This window comes from Coenobita brevimanus, chromosome 42 (genome assembly GCF_032717465.1).
Source record: "Coenobita brevimanus isolate Jiangsu-jjx chromosome 42, ASM3271746v2, whole genome shotgun sequence".
Taxonomy (NCBI): domain Eukaryota; kingdom Metazoa; phylum Arthropoda; class Malacostraca; order Decapoda; family Coenobitidae; genus Coenobita; species Coenobita brevimanus.
Window position 1 is genome coordinate 12,776,277 of NC_136995.1, and position 22,618 is coordinate 12,798,894.

General features: G+C 39.3%; 1 protein-coding gene across 1 annotated transcript; it reads left to right on the plus strand.

The window, feature by feature from the left end:
- Positions 1–6,697: 6,697 nt before the first annotated feature.
- LOC145397643 (uncharacterized) lies at positions 6,698–14,116 on the plus strand. The gene is made up of 4 exons (XM_080270683.1): positions 6,698–6,834; positions 7,289–7,446; positions 12,921–13,182; positions 13,918–14,116. The coding sequence occupies exons 1-4, from the start codon at positions 6,698–6,700 to the stop codon at positions 14,114–14,116; spliced, it is 756 nt and encodes a 251-aa protein (XP_080126809.1).
- Positions 14,117–22,618: the final 8,502 nt, after the last annotated feature.

Genomic DNA, 22,618 nt, shown 5'->3' on the forward strand with positions numbered 1-22,618 from the left:
TGCTCCACTCCCAGCCAGTACTTATTAATTGTTTTAGATATTCTGCTTAAATGCTGTGTACAGTTTAATTCGCTGACGACGCTTTTGATCGAATGTTTCTCACTCTCTCTCTCTCTCTCTCTCTCTCTCTCTCTCTCTCTCTCTCCTCTGGTTACGAAGTTAGCGGTCCGATGGTGCCAGGGTTCGATTCCTGACGATGACCTGTGGCGTCACTAGACTCAGGTATGCATGCAGCCTTTGTGTGCTGATATGGCAGGTATAATGAGTAGCATCCCAGGGTAACATCTAGGCGGGTAACTGTGGCAACCTGTATGATGCACTGACTTCATACCCCACGATAGTGCCTGAATAACCCCCTTCTCCCCACCGGCTGTAATTTTACCGATGAGCACCGCGGCTGAGCGCTTCCACGTTTGTCCCCACCTTCACCTAGTATGAGGGGACCTTCGTTAATCATAGGAGTCATTTGTGAGGGAAGGCTATATCTGTCTCGGCTAATTCAAGTCTCCCCTAAACCGGACAGAATTATGTAGGTATCACGAAGTAAATATAGAGTGACGTCCTCGTTGTGAATGAATTAACAGTGACAGAATTCACAGGGGGTAAAGCCGTCATGTGAAGGAGTCATGCACAGTCAACACTCGGCACTTGCAGGACAATGACGTGTGCAGCTCGTCACGGTTCACGGATCAACTCTTTGTTCGTGTTTTATTCCCTAGTGTTTGTGGAACTACTTTTTACGGCGTCCTCCGGGAAATTCTCGTCTCCCCCCCTCCTCCTCCGAACGCCCTTTTATCGTTTTCTGTTTTATTTTACGTTTTTTATCGCCCCCGCTCTGTTTGTTCCTTTCTTCCGCTCTTAGACGTTTAATAACCTTGTCAATTTCTGTTTTATTTTACGTTTTTTATCGCCCACTCTCTGTTTGTCCCTTTCTTTTGCTCTTGAACGTTTAATAACCTTGTCGTTTTCTGTTTTACGTTTTTTATCGCGCCCGCTCTGTTCGTCCCTTTCTTTCGCTCTTAAACGTTTAATAACCTTGTCTATTTCTGTTTTATTTTACGTTTTTTATCACCCTCTCTGTTTATCCCTTATTTCGCTCTTAAACGTTTAATAACCTTGTCAATTTCTGCTGTAACCCCTTCAGTACGATGTCAGGGTCGTATTCTTGATGGCATGAGGCTTCGTGCACCTCTCCCTTTGCAGTTTATATTTCTTTAACTCCAGGAATCCGGATGACGGTCAGTTTCGTCGATTCTTGCTACTGCCAGAATGTTTTATTGAATTTTGGAAAGCCCTGTCTTACCGAATGGAGTATTAAGGCTATAGCTAACCCATGTAGATCAGAAATTTTACTGGATCTGAATAAAACCTTGAATTTTGAAAAGCTCTCTCTTACCGGATGGAGTATTAAGGCTATATCTAACCCATATAGTTCAAATATTTTACTTGATCTGAATAAAACCTTGAATTTTGGAAAGCCCTCTCTTAGCGAATGCAGTATTAAGCCTACATCAAACCCTTATAGATCAGAAATTTTACTTGATCTGAATAAAACCTTGAATTTTGGAAAGCCCTCTTATTAAGGCTATAGCTAACCCATGTAGATCAGAAATTTTACTTGATCTGAATAAAAGAGCAAGAGTTAGCTTTAAAAAGAACCTCATAAGGCTCAGAGGGTTCAACCTTAAACTGATCCTGTACACTGTTCATATCGTTTTACTGTTGATGTGTGTGGATCAGTAACAGACCAGAGGATACTGAGGCTCATGTACAGACTAAATCGCAAATGAAGAGGTATTACGAAATCAGAGCAACTCGGAAAACGACTTACTGTTTATATCGTTTTACTGTCGATGTCTAAGAATCAGTAACAGACCAGAAGATACTGAGGCTCATGTACAGACTAAATCGCAAATGAAGAGGTATTACGAAATCAGAGCAACTCGGAAAACGACTTACTGTTTATATCGTTTTACTGTTGATGTGTATGGATCAGTAACATACCAGAGGATACTGAGGCTCATGTACAGACTAAATCGCAGGGGAAACGGTATTACGAAGAGCAATTCGGAAAAGGCCTTATTGTATTCTTGCGATTCTCGTATTTATTACTATCGATGTGTATGAATCAATAACAGACCAGAGGATACTAAGGCTCCTGTACGGAATAAATCGCAAAGGAAACGGTATTACGTAGAGCAGTTCGGAAAAGGCCTTACTGTATTCTTGCAAATCTCGTATTTTATCTTATGGGAGACCTCGTAGTGAAGGGGTGATCAGATTATTGGTAGTTTTTAGTGTTGCCATATTGAATAACGAGTTTTATTTATTTATTTATTTATTTTTTGCATATATGTCAATTGTTGTTAATGTAAAGACGTTAAGGAGTGTAAAAATCCATCCTTTTGAATTTGGGTGACGTCATGGTTTTCATTTTAAGTTAAACCAAGCGAAATTGACTCCTATTGCCCGTTGACTTTTATTTAGTGTGTGTGTGTTGTGTGTGTTGTGGTTCATTTTGATCCCGTTGCTACGTTGGCTTATTTTGTTATTTGTGTGTGTGTGTGTGTGTGTGTGTGTGTGTGTGTGTGTGTGTGTGTTGTTCATTTTTATCCTGTTGCTACGTTGACTCATTTAGTTGTGTGTGTGTGTGTGTGTGTGTGTGTGTGTGTGTGTGTGTGTGTGTGTGTGTTCTCGCTAACCAAACGATTGTATTAAGCCTGTGGGAGACCTCGTACTGAAGAGGCTAATGAATGCCATACCTATCCTCTGTGGCCCGTATTCTCGCCAGTTAAGAAAGAACCCTAACACCTATTCCTAAGAGATTTATCCAGCTCATGACGCCTTGATATCCTCTTCTGTGCTATTTAAATTCTTCTGTCACCATATCCTTCATAAATAAGGTACCGAAGGACATTAACCACCCATATCCAAAAATAAATCGCTGAGGAAGGGGTGTTAGGGAGCTTCCTTGACCAGCGAAAGTAAGAGCCAGTAACTCAGTGAGAAAATCAGCCTGAACTAAAATAATCTAAGTCTCAATAGCAAAGAAAAAAATTGGAGTAAAAGGGTTAATCTGAGGACCTAAATTGTTATTATTACTCGTATTATTATTATTATTATTATTACTACTACTACTACTACTACTACTACTATTATTATTATTATTATTATTATTATTATTATTATTATTATTACTACTACTACTACTACTACTATTACTACTACTACTACTACCGTACTACTACTACTATTATTATTATTATTATTATTATCCATCCATCCATCATCCAATCCTACATTGCCTCATGAGGTGCGTAGGAACCTGGGGCTAGGCAGTTGGTCTCGACATTTAGGATGAGATTATTATTATTATTATTATTATTATTATTATTATTATTATTATATTACTATTACTACTACTACTATTATTATTATTATTAAAATTATTATTATGATTATTATTTTGTCTTGTTTTTCTGTGTTCATATGACGTCACGAGCCATTTATATTTTTGCCTGGGTTTTTTAATGTGTGGTGCTGAGTAGTATTTTTATTTTTATGTACTGTGGATGGCTAAGGAAATAAAAGGATTCATTTTGACTTATTAGTGGTAGGTGGTGGCGACCATCATCCACTCACTTGATGTAGTGCTGCTTACTTCTTCCTTAGCCTTTATCATTCATTTTCTGTGCCTGCCCTCCTCTCTTCCTATTTCTCCCATCTTTCCTGTCACTTCTTATTGCTTTTCTTTCCTTTACAGGTGGCTTTACATTGAGTGACAAGCCAAATGGTTTCCTGTAAGCCAAGAAACCATTTACAACGCTGGGAGGTAACCATATAACCAAACCATTCGTGCTCCCTACGTGTCAGCAAGTGGGTTGGTGGAGGGTTAGTGCCCCTCCCTGTAAAACAAATAACTCAGAGTCAAATGGCCACCTCTTACGGGATAATGGCGTCTGGCAATAGATAGATAGATAGATTTTGACTTATCACGAAGACAGAATAATAATAATAATAATAATATTCACGGATTATTTCGGGCATTCCTTTTCACTTATCACGAAGACATGAATATAATAATAATAATAATAATAATAATTCACGGTTTATTTAAGTTACCGATAATCCTATTCATTTATCACGAAGACATGAATAATAATAATAATAATATAATAATAATTCACGGTTTATTTAAGGTATTCCTTTTCATTTACCACGAAGACAGGAATATAATGATAATAATAGTAGTAGTAGTGGTAATAATTATCATCATCATCATCATCATCATCATCACAGTTCATTTAAAGCAAGGCATATGTGATCTTATAGGGAACTCAGGATTATATTTTCACCTTCTTAATTGATCTTTTGATATTTTCTTTCTTGCTTCTTATCTCGTTGTCATTTAGCTGTAAGTTAGCATCAGTAACATAAAAGAGGATATTGAGGGGCAGTGTCAGCTCTGGAACTGTCTCCCTCTGTATTTCCTATTTCCTGTGATCTCCAGTCTTTCAAACGCAGTGTGTCCAGGCATCCCGAAATGAACGGGTCTTGAATTTGGCTCTCTTTTGTATTGTTTTTCTATATTTCTTGGAAGGAACGGTTTGCGGGCTCCTGGCCTTTGGTTCCTTCTTCCTTGCATTAAAAAAGAAAGTGTACAGAATAAATCATTAAGGAAGAGGTGTCACGAAATCTCCAGAGCCACACGGAATACGGTTCTTTGGCCCGTATTCTCGTCGGTTAAGAAAGCTCCCCAACAAATTTTCCTAAGCGATTTATTTTGCTTATTACACTTGACTGACCTATTCTCTGTTATATGAATCCTTCATACATCTCCATACTCTGCTTAAATAACGTGCAAAAGGATATTAACCAGCCATGTCCAAAAATAAATCGCTAAGGAAGAGGTGTTCAGAAACATCCTTAATCGATAGGAATACGTGCCGTTGACTCGCTAGATACTTTCGAGATTAGATTATTTTTGTCTGGAAGAAAGAAAAGGAAAATACAGAATCCTCTATCTCTCTCTCTCTCTCTCTCTCTCATCCCCTAAAAACATCTTAGTTACGTGTGGAAAAGAATCGTAAGTTATATTGTAATTCCCCTTCCAAGTATTACGTATAAATTATTGTAAATCAATCTCAAAGGCTATTGTTACATGCATAGTAAAAAATTGCTGGAAAAAAAAGCGTTTATCGGTAAAATATTTTCATGTTTACTAAAAATTTGCCGATAAAAAATGTGTTTATCGGTAAAATATCGCAAAGTCACAATTTCATGTTTCGTAAAAATTTGCCGATAAAAAATGCGTTTATCAGTAAAATATTTTCATGTTTACTAAAAATTTGCCGATAAAAAAATGCGTTTATCGGTAAAATATTTTTGTTTACTAAAAATTTGCCGAAAAAAAAATGCGTTTATCGTTAAAATATTGTAAGGTCACAATTTCATATTTTAAGAATTTGCCGATAAAAATGTGTTTATCGGTAGAATATCGCAAGGCCACAATTTTGTTTAGTAAAAATTTGCCGATTAAAAAAAAAATGTGTATCGGTGAAATATTACATGGCCACAATTTCATGTTTAGTAAAAATTTGCCGATAGAAAATGTTTACCCGGTACCGTTTAAACATTGGCAAGCCACAAGTCATGTTCAGTAAAGATTTGCCGATAAAAAATGCGTTTATCGGTAAAATATTGCAAAGCCACAATTTCATATTTAGTAAAAATTTGCCGATAGAAAATGTTTACCCGGTACCGTTTAAACAAGTCACAATTCATGTTTAGTAAATATTTGCCCTTAAAAGTGTGTTTACCCTTAAAATACTGCTTACTGGAGTGTTCATAATATCCCTCCTCTGCCATTATTACCCTTCACGGGAAAATCACACGGAAAATACCCCCCTTCTCTGCAAAACTCATGACACCCGGAACGGAATTAGTTTTTTGCGCGCGCGGGACTTTTGCGTTCGATTTGGTTTGAATTTTGTTCGTTAATCTCGAGAGTGACAGCGGCTCCCCCTCCCCCGTGATCTCTCCTCTCCTGGCTGTCTGTTCTGTCTGTCTGGTCTGTCTGTTAATGTCGATGAGGGATTGTCTGCTTTACGTTACCTTTCTAGCACTTGCGAATTCCGTTTACTTTTTTTTTTTTTTTTCGTTAAAGTAGGAAATTCAAAAAAGAGGATTTATTATTTTTTCTTGCTTTACGTTTTCTTTTTCTCGTTTTCTCTTTTTCGTCTTTTTCTCTTTCTTCTTTTCTTTAATTTGTTTTCCTTCTTCTTCTTATGTTATTATTATTATTATTATTATTATTATTAGTAGTAGTAGTAGTAGTAGTAGTAGTATGTTATTATTATTATTATTATTATTATTATTATTATTATCATTATTATTATTTCTTTTTTCGTTTTATGTTATTTTCATCTTATTGTTAATAATACAGTATTATTATTGGATGATATGTAAACGAGAGTTATGTGGCTTAAGTCGGTGATGTTATTGATACGAGTGCCTCTCTCTCTCTCTCTCTCTCTCTCTCTCTCTCTCTCTCTCTCTCTCTCTCTCTCTCTCTCTCTCTCTCATTAATCGAGGAAGTATGGGTTTATAAATGTACCTGTATATATATAAAGGGAAGTGATTTTCAGCAGAATGAGCGTTGATATATTTCCCTTGTTTTCAGACTGGTGTGGTGGTGATGCGGTGGTGTGCGTCTGTGGTGGTGGTGGTGGTGGTGTGTGGGTGTACAGGGGAGGTGCCACACGGTCGGTACACATGGGGGGACATACTGACAGACCCACTAGCACTGGGCCCCAACGGGAAGGCATATCCAAGGTAGGGAGTTGTTATTATTATTATTAGTATTATTATTGCTATTATTATTAGTATTATTATTGCTATTATTGTTTTATTATTATTATTATTATTATTATTATTATTATTGCTATTACTATTTTATTATTATTATTATTTTTTTCGTTCGTCTTTCCTCCTCCTTCATTTGTTCCTGCTCATCTGCAAGAGAGAGAGAGAGAGAGAGTATAACGTGGTACATCAGCAGCATGGCCATATCGGTGCCATCGCGTGAAGGCTTCCACTCTAACACTACCATGCAACTATATTGCTTTCTTAAACATACTGGTAACTCTCCAGGATGCTAAATAACTACATAACTCTTCCACATCACCCTAGTCAACTCTCCATGATCCAGCGTAACTCTCCTAAATAACCCTACATAACTTTCCCCCAACACCCTGGTCAGTAACTCTGCATAACTCTCCCTCAACAGCACCCTAGTCAACCGCCTGTACGCTGAAGGAGAGTTCGGGCCGCCTCGTAGTGCACGCCGAGGACGCACCCTACACCGTACCCTCGACCCCGCCACAACGAGAGAGAGATTACTTGCTAACTACCATGATGCAAATACACAACCAGACCCAAGTGAAGGTTAGTCAGTCTTCCTTTTATTTATTATTATTATTATTATTACTATTATTATTATTATTAAGGGCTAGTAAAGGGTTTTATAGGGTCAGAGGTCAAAATATATCAGTATGCTCATATTTTGTGAAAGGCGGCAACACGAATCCGTAGACTTTACCTACCTTGGCGAAAAGATGTGGAACGCTTGAAATGTATTACTATTATTATTATTATTATTATTATTATTATTATTATTATTATTATTATTTTACATCATGCATTACCTTGAATATTGGTCATCTTAAGTTAAACAGGATGGTCTGTAAATAGCGCTTCACTGGGAACTCACCTAGTAGTATTTTACGTGTTGCCGGGAATGCTCAGTCTGCTGGGACGGGCGTGGGTGTGGCAGTGGGAGTAAGATATCGAGTAAATGATGCAGATACGTTGACTGACCCGCCCCCGCAACACACGAGAAATCGCCCTGTATTTGTTTTCGTCTGTTCCCTTATCCAGACAGCTTTCCTTTTATAATTACATGTGATTCTCAATGTAATCCTTTCCATTCCTTGTCCGGGGGATTTTATTACACTCTCCCTCCCTTAATCGTGCTGGAGAGGGACGCCTTCACGTGGTAGCACCGATATAACTGATTGGTGGACCTGCCTGATTATATAAACGTCCCTCGAGTCTCCTTGTCCTATGAAAAGAGGGCGGTGGACTGCAGAAGGGAAACTTAAGCCTGCAGTCCACTAGGTTCACAGTCAGATGAACTTGCAACTGCTACTACCACTACTGCTGCTGCTGCCTCCCCAAATAGAGGTCAGATCTTGCAGTGAATATTACCCCAAATGGACTATTACAAAGACATACATTTGTTGGTATAATCTGGCTTATTTTAGTCTGTATTATGTGTTTATTTACAAGTGGAACGCCAAGTGTGTGTGTGTGTGTGTGTGTGTGTGTGTGTGTGTGTGAGAGAGAGAGAGAGAGAGAGAGGGTAATCGGTGTCCTTGCTGACGTAAGAAGTAAATTGGTCTTTCGTTATTATTGGATGTTTGGATGATGTATTGAGCCTCCTGACGAAAATGATGACGATGGTGGTGATGACGAAGATGGTGGTGATGATGATGGTGATGACGAAGATGATGATGGTGATGACGAAGATGATGATGATGATGGTGATGACGAAGATGGTGATGATGATGATGGTCATGATGAAAATGGTATTGATGATGATGATGGTGATGATAATGATGATGGTGATGACGATGATGATGGTGATGATAATGATGATGGTGATGTTGCTTTTATTTTACCATTGTTAATAATATTGTTGTTGCTGCTGCTCCTGTTGATGATGATGGTGATGGTTTTACTGTTGTTGTTTATGTTGATGATAATGGTGGCTGTTGTTAGTACCGTCTCTGTGAATGTTGATGCTGTTGTTGCTCCTGTTGATGTTGATGATGATGGTTTTGCCGTTGTTAATATATTTTTTTTAATAACAACAGAGGAAGGAAAAACAAATGAGTAAAAATAATAATAATGTTGTTGTTGATGATGATAATGACGGCTCTGTTGTTAGTACCGTCTCTGTTAATGTTGTTGTTGTTGCTGTTGATGATATTGTGTTTGTTATTGCCGTAGCAGGTGGAGCAGTATATGTGTAATTGGCTTTGTGGTTAACAGTGAAAATAGCCGTTTGCCTCACGTAGATGGCCATTAATAAGAAGGGGGTTGTTCTTCCCCCCCTCCCCCCCCTTCCCCCGGAGTGAGCTTTCCCACATGTGTTGGCGCGTGCTCTCTCTCTCTCTCTCTCTCTCTCTCTCTCTCTCTCTCTCTCTCTCTGCCACCTGGCCTTCACTTTCACACACAACCAGTTATTTTGTCTTCATTTGTTCACAGAGAAAACTATTATAGCAACAGCAGTCTCTCTCTCTCTCTCTCTCTCTCTCTCTCTCTCTCTTTCTCTGCCGCCTGGCCCTCACTTTCACACACACAGCCAAAGCAGTTATTTTGTCTCCATTTATTCACCCAGAAAGTTATTATAGCAACAGCAGTGCGTCCATGTATGCGAGGCCTGGGGGGTGAGAGAGCTAGGATTACGATTGAAGAGCTGAGAGGAAGGATGGGACTGGGGTGTATTGGTGTTGTGATGAGGAGGGATAGACTGAGATGGTTTGGGTGAGTTGAAAGGATGGAGGGTGACAGTTGGGTGTGGAAGGTAAGTGTGAACGTCGGGGGTTGTGAGAGGCAGACTGATAAACTGTTTCAAGGTCATTGAGTGTGACTTCAAGGATAAGAGATTGAACTGGGAGGCTGCTAGGGATGGAGAAGCATGGAGAGCCGCCATTAAGTGACTAAGGCCGATGCATGCAAGTATATCGAAGTCATTATAAACAGTATCAACAGTAGCATCGTGCGTTTAGCCTAACGTGGCAAAGATCCCAAGCCTCTTACAGCTCAGGGGATCAGATGTAGTCAGATTAAGATGCCCAAATGTCCGGCTTTTCAGCTCCCTGTCCTGCATCCAGCGCAAACAGTTGGTCGGCTGCTATTTGCCAGAGTACAGTAAGCTCTCAATTATCCATTCTGTAGTAGACGTGGGGTTGTTGCATAATGATATTCTGATGGACTGTGAAGTACTCTACAATACCACCAGGTGAGTTGCCAGTGGAGTGCTATTTACGGACCACCCTGTATACTTAGGTTTGAGAGTGAATGATGGTGAGGAAGGCAGTGAAGACGATGATGGTGGGGAAGGTGGTGGGGGTAATGATGGTGAGGAAGGTGGTGAAGGTGATGATGGTGAGGAAGGTGGTGGAGGTGATGATGGTGAGGAAGTTGGTGAAGGTGATGATGGTGAGGAAGGTGGTGGAGGTGATGATGGTGAGGAAGGTGGTGGAGGTGATGATGGTGAGGAAGGTGGTGGAGGTGATGATGGTGAGGAAGGTGGTGGAGGTGATGATGGTGAGGAAGGTGGTGGAGGTGATGATGGTGAGGAAGGTGGTGGAGGTGATGATGGTGAGGAAGGTGGTGGTTCTGATGAAGGCAATGATGGAGATGAATATAACCCTACACAATGACACAAACACCATCTCCGTCCACAACAGTGCTTTCCTACTCACCCAACAAATGCAACACTTCAGTATTGCATTCGGTTGTATGTTGCATGCAATTAACTGGGGAATCTGTTAGTCAGGGATATAATGCAATCTGTCACTCATAAGGAGTTCAATGTAACTAACAAAGGATTATTTTTAGCGTTCATTTTATACCATCCACTCATGAGTTGTAGCGTGGTGTTGGGTGAGGTTGGTCATACTGTAGTTTTTGCACCTTAGCTGGGCTCAGATTATCGTCCTTTTATATGTAGCTTATTTCACGTACTGGTAAGTCAGTGAGAGAGAGAGAGGGGGGGGGGGAGAGAGTGCTACGGCTGTACATCCTTTTCATAGCACTTCTTTGTGACTAACACCATATTCAGTTTTTAATCTTTTAGTACAACTGAGCTTTCAAGATGGAGAAATGGGAGTTTTAGACTAAAATTGAGCAAAAAGATGGTATAGTAGCGGTAGTAGTGATGATGGTAAAATGATGATGCTAATAATAACAGTGACCCTATTATTAGTAGTATTAGTATTACTTTATTTTTATTATTATTATTATTATCATGACAAGTAGCGATTATAAGCGATCTAATAAATTTTTCCGTACAAACCCTCCTTTACATTACAAACTTCTCAAATTTTTCCCTTATATCTATCGCTTCCTCCATTATTAACGGTCTGATAAATTCCTCTGTTTATTTACCTCACTTGTCCACTATAAACGATGTAATAAATTTGTGTTGTCTGTACTGTTCTGTCTTCCAGTACAAAACCATCCAAAATATTTCCATCCTACTAACGCCATCCATCACACTCATTCTTGGGGCTGTTGTAGAAAAGAAGGAAGGAGGAGGAGGGGGGGTAGGAGGAAGGAAAAGAAGGAAGGAAGAGGAGGGGTAGGAGGAAGGAAAGAAGAGGAGGAGGGGTAGGAGGAAGGAAAAGAAGGAAGGAAGAGGAGGGGGGTAGGAGGAAGGAAAGGAAGGAAGGAACAAAGGAAAGAGGCAGGGAAGAGGAGGAGGGGGCAGAAAGAAAGAAGAAAGACGGTAGGAAGGAAGAAACTATGGAAGGAAGCAGGGAAGAGGAGGAGGAGGCAGAAAGGAGAAAGACAGTAGGAAGGAAGAAAGCTAGGGAGGAGGAGAGAAAAATATAAAGGAAATGCAAGCAGAAAAACAAGTTATCATTTCTAGAGCCTGGAACCAAGAAAGTGTTGGCCATTACTCAGTGTCCAGGTTTCACTGCCATACGAGAGTGTTGACAGTAGCATACTTTCCCTCAGGGCCATTTTTACCGCGAACCAGTCATCTTGGACTTGAGAATACTGCGATTTTTGTTTCCTCTTCCTCCTCTTTGTCTCTCTGTTCCTTGTCCTCTTGCTCTTTCTGTCTCTCCTTCTCATCTTCCTCCTCTTCTTCTTCCTGTACCTCCCTTTTCCTCCTCCTCCTCCTCCCCTCATTTCTCTTGTTCTTACAAAAACAAGAGTCACCTCCAGCACAGCACCTCCTAATGCTGTATGTTCGCTTGCTCTGTCCACCGATTTATACCCATTCCATAGCACTTCTTCGTGACTAGTGCTGGTATTGTGTTATTCTCTTGTTACAACTCAGCATTCAAGATGGCGAAATAATGTTCTGTTGATTTCAAGTTACAACTCGGAATTCAAGATGGAGAGATGGCAGCTTTTGGCCTGGTGATCGGAATAACATACATTTACACTTACGGTACACTCATTTACACTCATGCTGCCATTTAGTCATTTACACTGCCATTTTCCCTTACATCCTCATTTACATTGTATTATTTACGTTGTCATTTACACATGAACACTCATTTACAGTATCATTTACACTCATTTACATTCCGTCCTTCATGCTGTCATTTACACTCATTTAATCATTTACAGTCATTTGCAGTCACTTTCTCATTTACATTTACATTCAATCATTTACACTCATTGCAGTCATTTACAGTCTGTTATTTACACTCATTTACACTGTCATTTACACTTATTTACATAATCATTTACACTCATCTTCAGTCACTTACAGTCTGTTATCTACACTTAGTTACGCTGTCATTTACACTCATCTGCAGTGTCATTTACTCTGTTATCTACATTCATTTACACTGTCATTTACACTCATCTGCAGTCAGTCTATTATCTACACTCATTTACTCTGTCATTTACACTCATCTGCAGTCAGTCTATTATCTACATTCATTTACACTGTCATTTACACTCACCTGCAGTCAGTCTATTATCTACACTCATTTACACTCATTTGCAGTCACTTACAGTCTGTTATCTACACTTATGTACACTGTCATTTACACATATTTACCTTCAATCAACACTTTGCAATCCTAACTCCCCTTTCTGCCCACCAGGTCGCAGTGTCGGGTCGTCACCACCCTCAGAGAACCTAGTCCGCATCTCATCCTCGGTCAAATCCTCCACCACCACCGTCTCGTCCTCGTCCTCGTCCTCCTCGTCCTCGTCCTGCCCCCCCGGCCCCCCTGCGAGGCTCTGCAAAACCCGCTACAACACGACGGCGCCCATGTACGGAATTAGCCTGACATCCGGACAGCCAGTGACCATCGTGCAGAAATTTCCCGATCTGCTTCAACAGGTCATCTTTGAAGTGTGCGAGTAAGTTGGGAGTGTGGTGGTGGTGGTGGTGATGGTGGTGGTTGTGGTGGTGGTGGTGATAGAAATAGTAGTAGTAGTGGTGGTGGTGATAGTGGTTGTGGTGGTGGTGGTGTTAGCATAGGAGTAGAAGTAGTATAGTAGTTTATGTTATTATTATTATTATTATTGTTGTTATTATTATTATTATTATTATTATTGTTATTATTATTATTATTATTATTATTGTTGTTGTTGTTATTATTATTATAGCCATACAAGGGACATATTCTCCCCTGTATGGAGTATAACATAATTATACAATATGTGTGTGTTGGGATATATGGAATTATCACATACAGCTTTTAAGATTAGGGGAGGATCAAAAGCTTTCCTTCTCATCAATTTCTCTCTCTCTCTCTCTCTCTCTCTCTCTCTCTCTCTGTATGTACCTGTGTTGCCAGTCAGTGTATGTATTTGTGGCCATGTTAAGGTAATATATTTGTAGCCATATCTCCTACTTTCCACTTTTTATATTTTAAGTTATATTATTATATTTTTAGTTATATTTAAGTTTGGTTTTATATATTTTCAGATACTTTTAAGCTCTTTTTATATAATTTTTAATATTTTAAGTTCTGCACATATATATATATATATATATATATATATATATAAGATATTTTTAAGTTCTGTTTTTGCTTTCATATATTTTTAAGTTTTATTAATTCCTCTAACCCTCCTCCCCCCCCTCCTCAGGAGCAGTGAGTGTGACATTATAAGGGGCCAGTGTGTGCAGACCTATGTGCCCTACCTCTTCCTGGTGATTCCCTTGGGGCCCGTCACACTCACAGGACAAGATTATGTGTTGGTAGAGTCGGGGTGTTCCTGCCAACCCAAATATAGCCAGGCCGCTCCAGTGTCTTCGCCGCTTGATGCCATTCCAGGGCTAGAGTGATGGGGACGAGATAAAAAGGTGATGATGGGAAAGATGAGAAGGGAGGGTTGGACGCAGAAAGCCAAGTTGAAGTTATGGTGTTGGTGGTGGTGATGATGAAGAGGTGCAAGGGTTGGACACAGAAATCCATGGTGAAGTTTTGATGATGATGATGGGAAGGAAGAAGAGGTGGGATAGGATACAGAAATCTAGGGCGACGATGATGGTGATGAGAAGGAAGAAGAGGCTGGAGGATAGGACGTAGATATTCAGGCTTGGATTGATTGACCTTAAATGATGATAATGAATGGCAAAACAAACAGGAAGACAATAAAGTGAAAATAAAAACGAAGAAGAAATAGTAGACGAGGAACAGGAAGAAGAGGAGGAGAAGAAACAAGAAGATAAACAGAAGAGGAAGGAAGAAAACGAAGAAGAGAGGAACGAGTGGATAGAAAGTTGAAATCTAAGGTGAACTCTTTAAAGAAGCTTGTGATGAATTTGATAGAAAAAAAGAAGACTAAGAATAAAGTGTAAGGGTAGAAGACAAAGATGATGGAGACGCAGAAGAAGATTAAGATGATGAGTGATGAAGATAAGGAAAAATTAAGATGATACGGAAGGCATGTAATAACTAAGAAAAAAGAACCAGACGAGGCAAAAGAAAAAGAATAACAATAATAATAATAATAATAATAGTAATAGTGATAAGACATTTCAAAGCCTGGCCAAACTGCATAAATAATGAATAATAATAATAGTAATAATAAACAGGCAAGACTACGACACAGATGATGTTGAGGACGTAGGTGAAGATGACCATGAAGAAGATGATGATGGAGGAGATGACAGAAGAGGAGGAGGTGAAGAAGATGACAAAAGAGGAGGAGGAGGATGTGATTGACGATGAAGAAGAAGAACAAGGAGAGGGGAAGAAGAAAAGACAAGGGGAAGAAGACAAGAGGAAGAAGAGGAGAAGACTCGAATAACGTATGAAAAATTCTGTTGTAACTGAGATATGTTTTTGCAGGAAGGACAAGGGAAAAAGGGGATAGTGTTGGGCCCTCCCTGCCTTGTTCATCCTCCAAAACAAATCACTGTGTCTAGTAGTTAGGATTATTTTTTGCAGGAGGGACAAGGGATGTGGAGGGTAGAATTTTCCAATATCTTGTTCTTCCTGGGAAAAAATTCGGTAGTAGTTGTAGTAGTAGATCATAGGGAATTTGTAGGAAAGATATTATTATTGTTGTTATTATTTTTTATTTTCTGCAGGAAGTACAAGGAAAGGAAAATTAACTTATTCCTTGTTCTTCCTGCAAAAAGAAATAGCAGTTGTTAGTAAATGTAGCTCATTATTATTGGTATTATTATTATTATTATTATTATTTGTTTATTTTGTAGGAAGTACAGTAGCATCGTTTCCCTTGTTCATCCTACAGATAAAAGATTAGTAACGTAGTAATTCGTAGTTAATAATAGTAACGTGGTAAGTTGTAGTAATATTTCTTTCTTCAGGATGGACAAGGGATGGATAGTGTTGAATCCACCCATCTGTAGTTCATCCTATAAAAAGATAGTAACTGTAGTACATTGTAGATTTGTATTTTAGTACATTGTAGCTGTAGATTTGTCGAGTACTGTTGGTTTTGACCAGAAAGTATTGTAGAGGAGGGCAGGAGATTTGAATACTGTGCTGTTGTGCACTTGGATGTATTATTATTATTATTATTATATTATTATATTTATTATTATTATCTGTCATCTTCATATTATTATTATTATTAAAACTTCCCACATCCCTGTGGGAAGTTTTCATGTTTTTGTCAGTATTATTATTATTGTAGGGAAGATGTAAACTGCTGCCGTTGGCATACCGTATCAGCTACAGCCTTTGTTCTTTGCCGTATTATAGTATTAGTTGGCCGCTTCATCTGACCAAATATCCTCCTGATCCGACTACCGGAACCCGGATATGATCCAGAAAAAAAAGCGAGCCTAAAGCTCATGAATCACGTAAGTTGGAGGGCTGATAAATTGATGGCACATACCTGGGACGTGGCCAGAATGCAACCTGCTTAATATAATCCAAATCGGATCATTACTGTGCAGTATTCTCTGAGGTTGTCTAGGGTCCAAAATTTTGGACTACTCTGGAAGACTGAGGAGTCACCTGATCTTACATGAATCATTATTATTCATTCATCATCTAATTATTGTTATTATTGTTATTATTATTATTATTATTATTATTATTATTATTATTATTATATTTAAAACTCATAATTTGTAGCCATAGAGCTGGGTGATGATAACGTTAAGCCAGGACAATATTAACAAGCTATTTAGTTTACATTAAAGCAATATAATCGCAAACAAGTCGCTAAGGAAGAGGTGTCAGGACACTCTTAAACCCAGGAAAATGCGGCTGTTAAAAGACAAGAGGAAATGAAAGGCGAAAAGTAGAAATAGATAGATGGAGAAATGGTATGGTCATGTGGAGAGAATGGATAACAATAGAGTGGTGAAAACGGTGTATCTTAGCGAATTTGAAGGAGGGAGGAGGCGAGATAGGCCAAGGAGAAGATGGAGAGATATGGTGGATGAATGTGTAAGGAAGAGAGGTTTGGAAGCTGGTGAGGCTAGGGTACTGACAAGAGATCGAGCTGGCTGGATGAATGTTGTGAGGAGAAGTGCATGATCAGGGATTTGGCATCCCTTTTTAACGCGGCAGTGTCCGGATTGACTCAATCGGATACTTTTATGTGAAGCCGCAGATCGTGGTGAATGTTTTTGGCGTATCCGATAGAGCCAGGATTCCGGGGGCTTGAATGATGAGTGAATGGAAGCATGGCCCATTGGATTGGGCAAATCTGGGCTGTGTGGACATTGCTACTCCTCACCTTGTCCTGGGGTGCGCAAGGAGGTCCGGATGATGATGATGATGATGGAAAAAAAGAAAAAATGGAGGAAGGGATGAAAATGAGTTAGGAGATATCTGACTTAAAAAAAAAAAATCAGTTTAAAATATCAAAGCGAGAGAGAGAGAGCATGCACAGTAAAGATCGACATAAGTGACACAAATAAAGTAAACGAATATTCGGAGCATTGGGAGTTAACCTGCATAAATAGGTAAATGAAAATAAGCAGATAATATAAATAAAAAAAAAGTATCCGTTATTTATTAATATTTATTTTCCAATTTATCTGTTATCTTAGCTCCGTTAGTGCTGGTACCCCTTCAGTGCGATGACGTTATTTAATACTGCTGACCATTTTTTTTTTTTCCAGTTTCGGACAGGCCTCGTAGTGAAAGGGTTAATGAAGGCTGTGGCCCGTATTCTCGTCAGTTAAGGAAGCTCCCTAACATCTTTCCCTAAGCGATTTACTTTGCTTATTATATCATACCGCCCAATTCTGTTATATAAAGCTTTCAGACATAGCCATACCCTGCGTAAATAATGTACAAAAGGATATTACACCTTGTTATTCTATTTTGTGTTATATAAATCGTTCCAACATCGCCATACTCTGCATAAATAGCGTACAAAAGGATAGCCGTACCCAAAAATAAACAGCTAAGGAGGAGGTGCTTGAAGAATTCGGACCTATATCTAACCCCTCCAGTTCGGGGGGGGGGGGGAATGAACCTATGCTGAGTAAAATCGTCTTGAGAGAGAAAGAGAAAGAGGGAGAGGTAGAGAGAGGGGGGGTCATGAAATTGGAGGAATCGATCTTTTCTCCATACTTTTTTTATTTTTTGCTTTCAGACGATTTTCCTTAGCTCTGGAGGGATTTTTTTTTCGAACGTGGGGGGTTGGGGTCTAGATACAGCCTTCCTTAACCCTCTCACTACCACTGGCCTCCATTAAACTGAATAAAATCGTCAGGAGAAATGAACAGTGGGTAGAAATTGTCGTAGTGAAGGGGTTATTTATTTTTTTGAATTTTAGACGTTAATTTGAACTTCCATATGGCATCTTGTTAATTGTTCTTTTCTTTTTTACCGAATTTTTGTTGTTGTTATATCCTACCGTCTTTCATACTCCTTATTTTATCGTTATTGTTTCATATTTATTCGCCTGTGCCGTTAAGGACATAAGTATCGATCCACCTGTAAAGTAGCAAGACAGTGAGTGATGACTTTGGAGATTTAGTGAATAAGCAAGCGAATTAATCAGAATATTGTCAGTTTTTCACAATATTTCGACAGGGAAGTAAACACACACACACACACACACACACACACACACACACACACACACACGCAAGGAAGCACGGGGTCTTGATGTAGGGCATCGGAAAAAGTGAGTGGAGCATCGTTTTCACAAATCATTAGGGAGTGAGTGGCGGACTGAACCCGCTCTCAGAAACCTGGATCGCTGATATTATCCACGGCTGTATGTTTGCTGTCATTCCCGAAAATCATTAGGGAGTGGAAGACGGTCGGGGCCAGCACCCAGACACGTCCCCGGTTCTAAAAAAAAAAGTGGATCGATATTTTTGTCCACGGCTGTTATGTAATTCCTGAACGATATTCGCCTAATATTATCCACAATAAATGTGTTAATAAAGTTCCAAAGATTTATGTGCTTTTTGGAGTCAACACAACCCCCTCAGCTGATGACGTCACGGGTCTCTTGGTACCTTAATCCACATCTTAATCTCGGTGTCTTAATCTTGACATCATAATCTTGGTGCCTTAATCCTCATCTTAATCTTGGTGTCTTAATCCTCATCTTAAACGTCGTTTCTTAATCCCCTTCTTAATCTTTTCTTCGTGTCTTAGTCCTCTTCTTAATCCTCATTTTAAACGTCGTGTCTTAATCCTCTTCTTAATCCTCATTTTAAACTTCGTATCTTAATCCTCTTCTTAATCTTTTCTTCGTGTCTTAATCCTCATCTTAAACTTGGTGTCCTAATCCTCCTCTTAATCTGTTCTTCTTAATCTTGACATTAATCTTATCTCAATCATTTCTTCTTATTCTTTTCATTTTATTTTAACATATCCATCATTCAGCTTTGGAGAGACTGGCAGGATTATATATAGGCTTCATTAACATCACTATTTTTTTTATTTTTTTTTTTTTTTTGGGGGGGATGCTCTAAGATGAATATATAAAACACTTTGCCTTTAGCTAGAAGAGAAGAGGCCTCGGTGTGAAGGGGAGAGTGACGCCTGGTGACAGTGGTATAATGCTACTGTAGGTCTGAGGTGATCGAGCCTTACATGTACAGTAGAAGAATTGGTAGTGGGAGGAGTTTTAGTGCTGGTAATTGTAGTAGCAGTAGTTGTAGTAGCAGCAGAAGTAATATTAGTAGTGGCAGGAGTAGTAATAATAATAGCAGTCATCCCAGGCTCACCTCAACGTAAAGCCAGTGGAGTGCATTCAGAAGGTGCTCTCCTCTTGCACTCCACCATCTCTTTGGGAGGCTATGGAACTGACTGCTGATATTTTAAGTACTAGTTCATGACCATTCCCTCTTACATTGAGATTCAGTTAGATTCAGGATTAAGTTCGATTCAGGATTCATATTAAGATTCAGTTACATTCAGGATTCAGATTCAAGATTCAGTTAGATTCAGGATTCAGATTCAAGATTCAGGATTCAGTTAGATTCAGAACTCAGATTCAAGATTCAGTTAGATTCAGAATTCAGTTAGATTCAGGATTCAGTTAGATTCAAGATTCAGTCAGATTCAAGATTCAGTTAGATTCAGGATTCAGTTAGATTCAAGATTCAGGATTCAGTTAGATTCAAGATTCAGTTAGATTCAGGATTCAGATTCAAGATTCAGTTAGATTTAAGATTCAGTTAGATTCAAGACTGAATTAGATTCAGGATTCAGTTAGATTCAAGAATGTTAGATTCAGGACTCAGATTCAGGTTTCAGTTAGATTGAGGATTCAGATTCAAGATTCAGTTAGATTCAGGATTCAGTCAGATTCAAGATTCAGTTAGATTCAGGATTCAGTTCGATTCAAGATTATTAGATTCAGGACTCAGATTCAGGATTCAGTTAGATTCAGATTCATTCAAACCCATCACAGCCAGTCAGACCTCATCACATCAGCCCACTTACACCCATCCACATCTGCATGATTCAGTTCTAAAAATTCATGATTCATTTGGCCCTGGTTCAGATTCAGGTAGACTGATTCAGGAGTATTTCAAACAGGTGAGGTACTTTATGATTCACACGTCCTTCAGATCATTTAAGGTCAGTATTGCTTTATTTATTTATTATTATTATTATTATTATTATTATTATTATTATTATTATTATTCACTCATCTTAAATGTCAGGACCAACTTGCCTCGCCCCGGGTTCCTACGCTCCTCGTGGGGCGACATAGGATTGGATGGTGGATAGATGGATTATCATTATTATTATTATTATTAATTATTATTAGTAGTAGAAGTAGTAGTAGTAGTATTGTTACATTATTATTATTATTATTATTATTATTATATTATTATTATTATTTAGTGAAGGCGTGTGTCATAAACTGGCCTCGTTGGTGCAGTAACGGGAAGGGTGCATGGAGGTGGTTGGTTGTTTGATAAGGCGTAAGTTCGATCCCAGAGCAAGGAACAGGTAGCTTATTTCAGTTTTATTAAGATAGACTTTGCTGATATTCCACATGTCATAAAAACTCCCCCGCTAATACCACCACACCAGCCTTGAGACGTGTTATTGTGGACAGTGGGTATTAGTGCTGAATTAGTGATATGTGAAGGTGTATGGCATGTAGGAGGACTTCGGGAACGGGTTATCACGTTTATGGCCAGAGTTGGACACACAGCAAAGCATATTTTTTTGAAGATATGACAGTTTACGTTCTCATGTCACTTTAGGTCCATCAGGCCTAGAGTGTGGCGTCAGGTTAAGGCCGTGGAGAGAGAGAGAGAGAGAGAGATCCTGGCATGTGCAGTAGTTTTTGAGATGTGTAGAATCTCCAGTCTCAAACGCAGTGTGTCCAGGCATCTCGAAATGAACGGACCTTGAATTTGGTTCTCTTTTGTATTTAAAGTTTTTCTTGGAAGGAATGGTTTGCGGGCTCCTGGCCTTTGGTTCCTTCTTTCTTGCATTAAAAGAGAGAGAGAGATCTTTGAAGAATGGGTGGGATGAGCAGGGATGGCGGTGGTGGGCAGTGTCCGGGAAAGTTGTATACTCCCTGCTCATAAACACTAGATTGAATAGAGCGGCTTTGTTTCCATCTGACGGAACTGAGTCACTTCCTTAATGCAAATACTAAGTTGTGGGTTCGTGGAATTCAGTGACCTTTTACCTATGTAGTAGGAATAAGTCTCCTTGGTTACTAGTCAAATTAACCCGCCAGTCTGACTACACCTGGCCATCAACCGAACTGAAAGTGGGTAGGGGTCTTTGTCAATCAAGTGCAGTATAGTTATCATTGTAGTTATTTTGATTATATATCAGAGCTGCTTTCGGTGCTATCCTTGTCCTATTTTAGCATTTGTCACAGTTTTAGTAGTTGCCTTTTGGGGGGTAATCGAGTTGCTGCAGTTGCCTTCTCTCTCTCTCTCTCTCTCTCTCTCTCCCAGTACCAGAAACGTAGGAATGGCGAAGAGACTGCCGAAGATGAGGTGGTTGGGAGAAGGAGAGGCAGAACTAGAACGAGCTGGAGAATGTGTGAATGGAGTTAATAGTGATTTTTTTTTTTTTTTTTTTTTTTTTTTTTTTTTTAATCGCATGTTCAGAGCAGATGTGAATGGAAAAAAGTGGAAGAGATGGAGGTAGATGATGAGGTATAGCAAGGATCACCACCACCACCACCATCATCATCATCATCATCACCACCACCACCACTACCATCATCATCACCACCACCACCATCATCATCATCATCATCATCATCATCATCATCACCATTATCATCATCATCATCATCATCATCATCATCGTACCTATTTCTTCCATCCACAGGTATAGTGAGGTAGGGTCCAGAAGGCAAGACAAAAGAAACTCATGATATTGGAAGACCTAACAGCATGCTCAGTCAGATGGGCCGCACACTCACTCACCCACCAATCAAGCCCACGGAATCCTGAAAATTAGGTATGTAAAATTTGGTTCTGATATAGTTTCTCTCTCTCTCTCTCTCTCTCTCTCTCTCTCTCTCTCTCTCTCTCTCTCTCTCTCTCTCTCTCTCTCTCTCTCTCTCTCTCTCTCTTTCTCTCTCTCTCTCTCTCTCTCTCTCTCTCTCTCTCTCTCTCTCTCTCTCTCAATCACTCCCCACTAAATTGTATTTTGCTGATTTCGCATAGCTTTACGTTCACTCTGCAGCACTTCTTCGTGACTAGCATTTTCGTTCTTTTGTCGCCAATTTCGCGTAGCACTGTGCCAGAAAATAGGATTACTTTACTCCATAACACTTCTTCGTGACTAGCATCCACTTCCTTTTGCCGCTGATTTCACGTAGCACTGACAGAAAGAAATATGGCTTCACATTCACTCCGTAACACTTCTTCGTGACTAGCATCATATTCGAGTGTTGG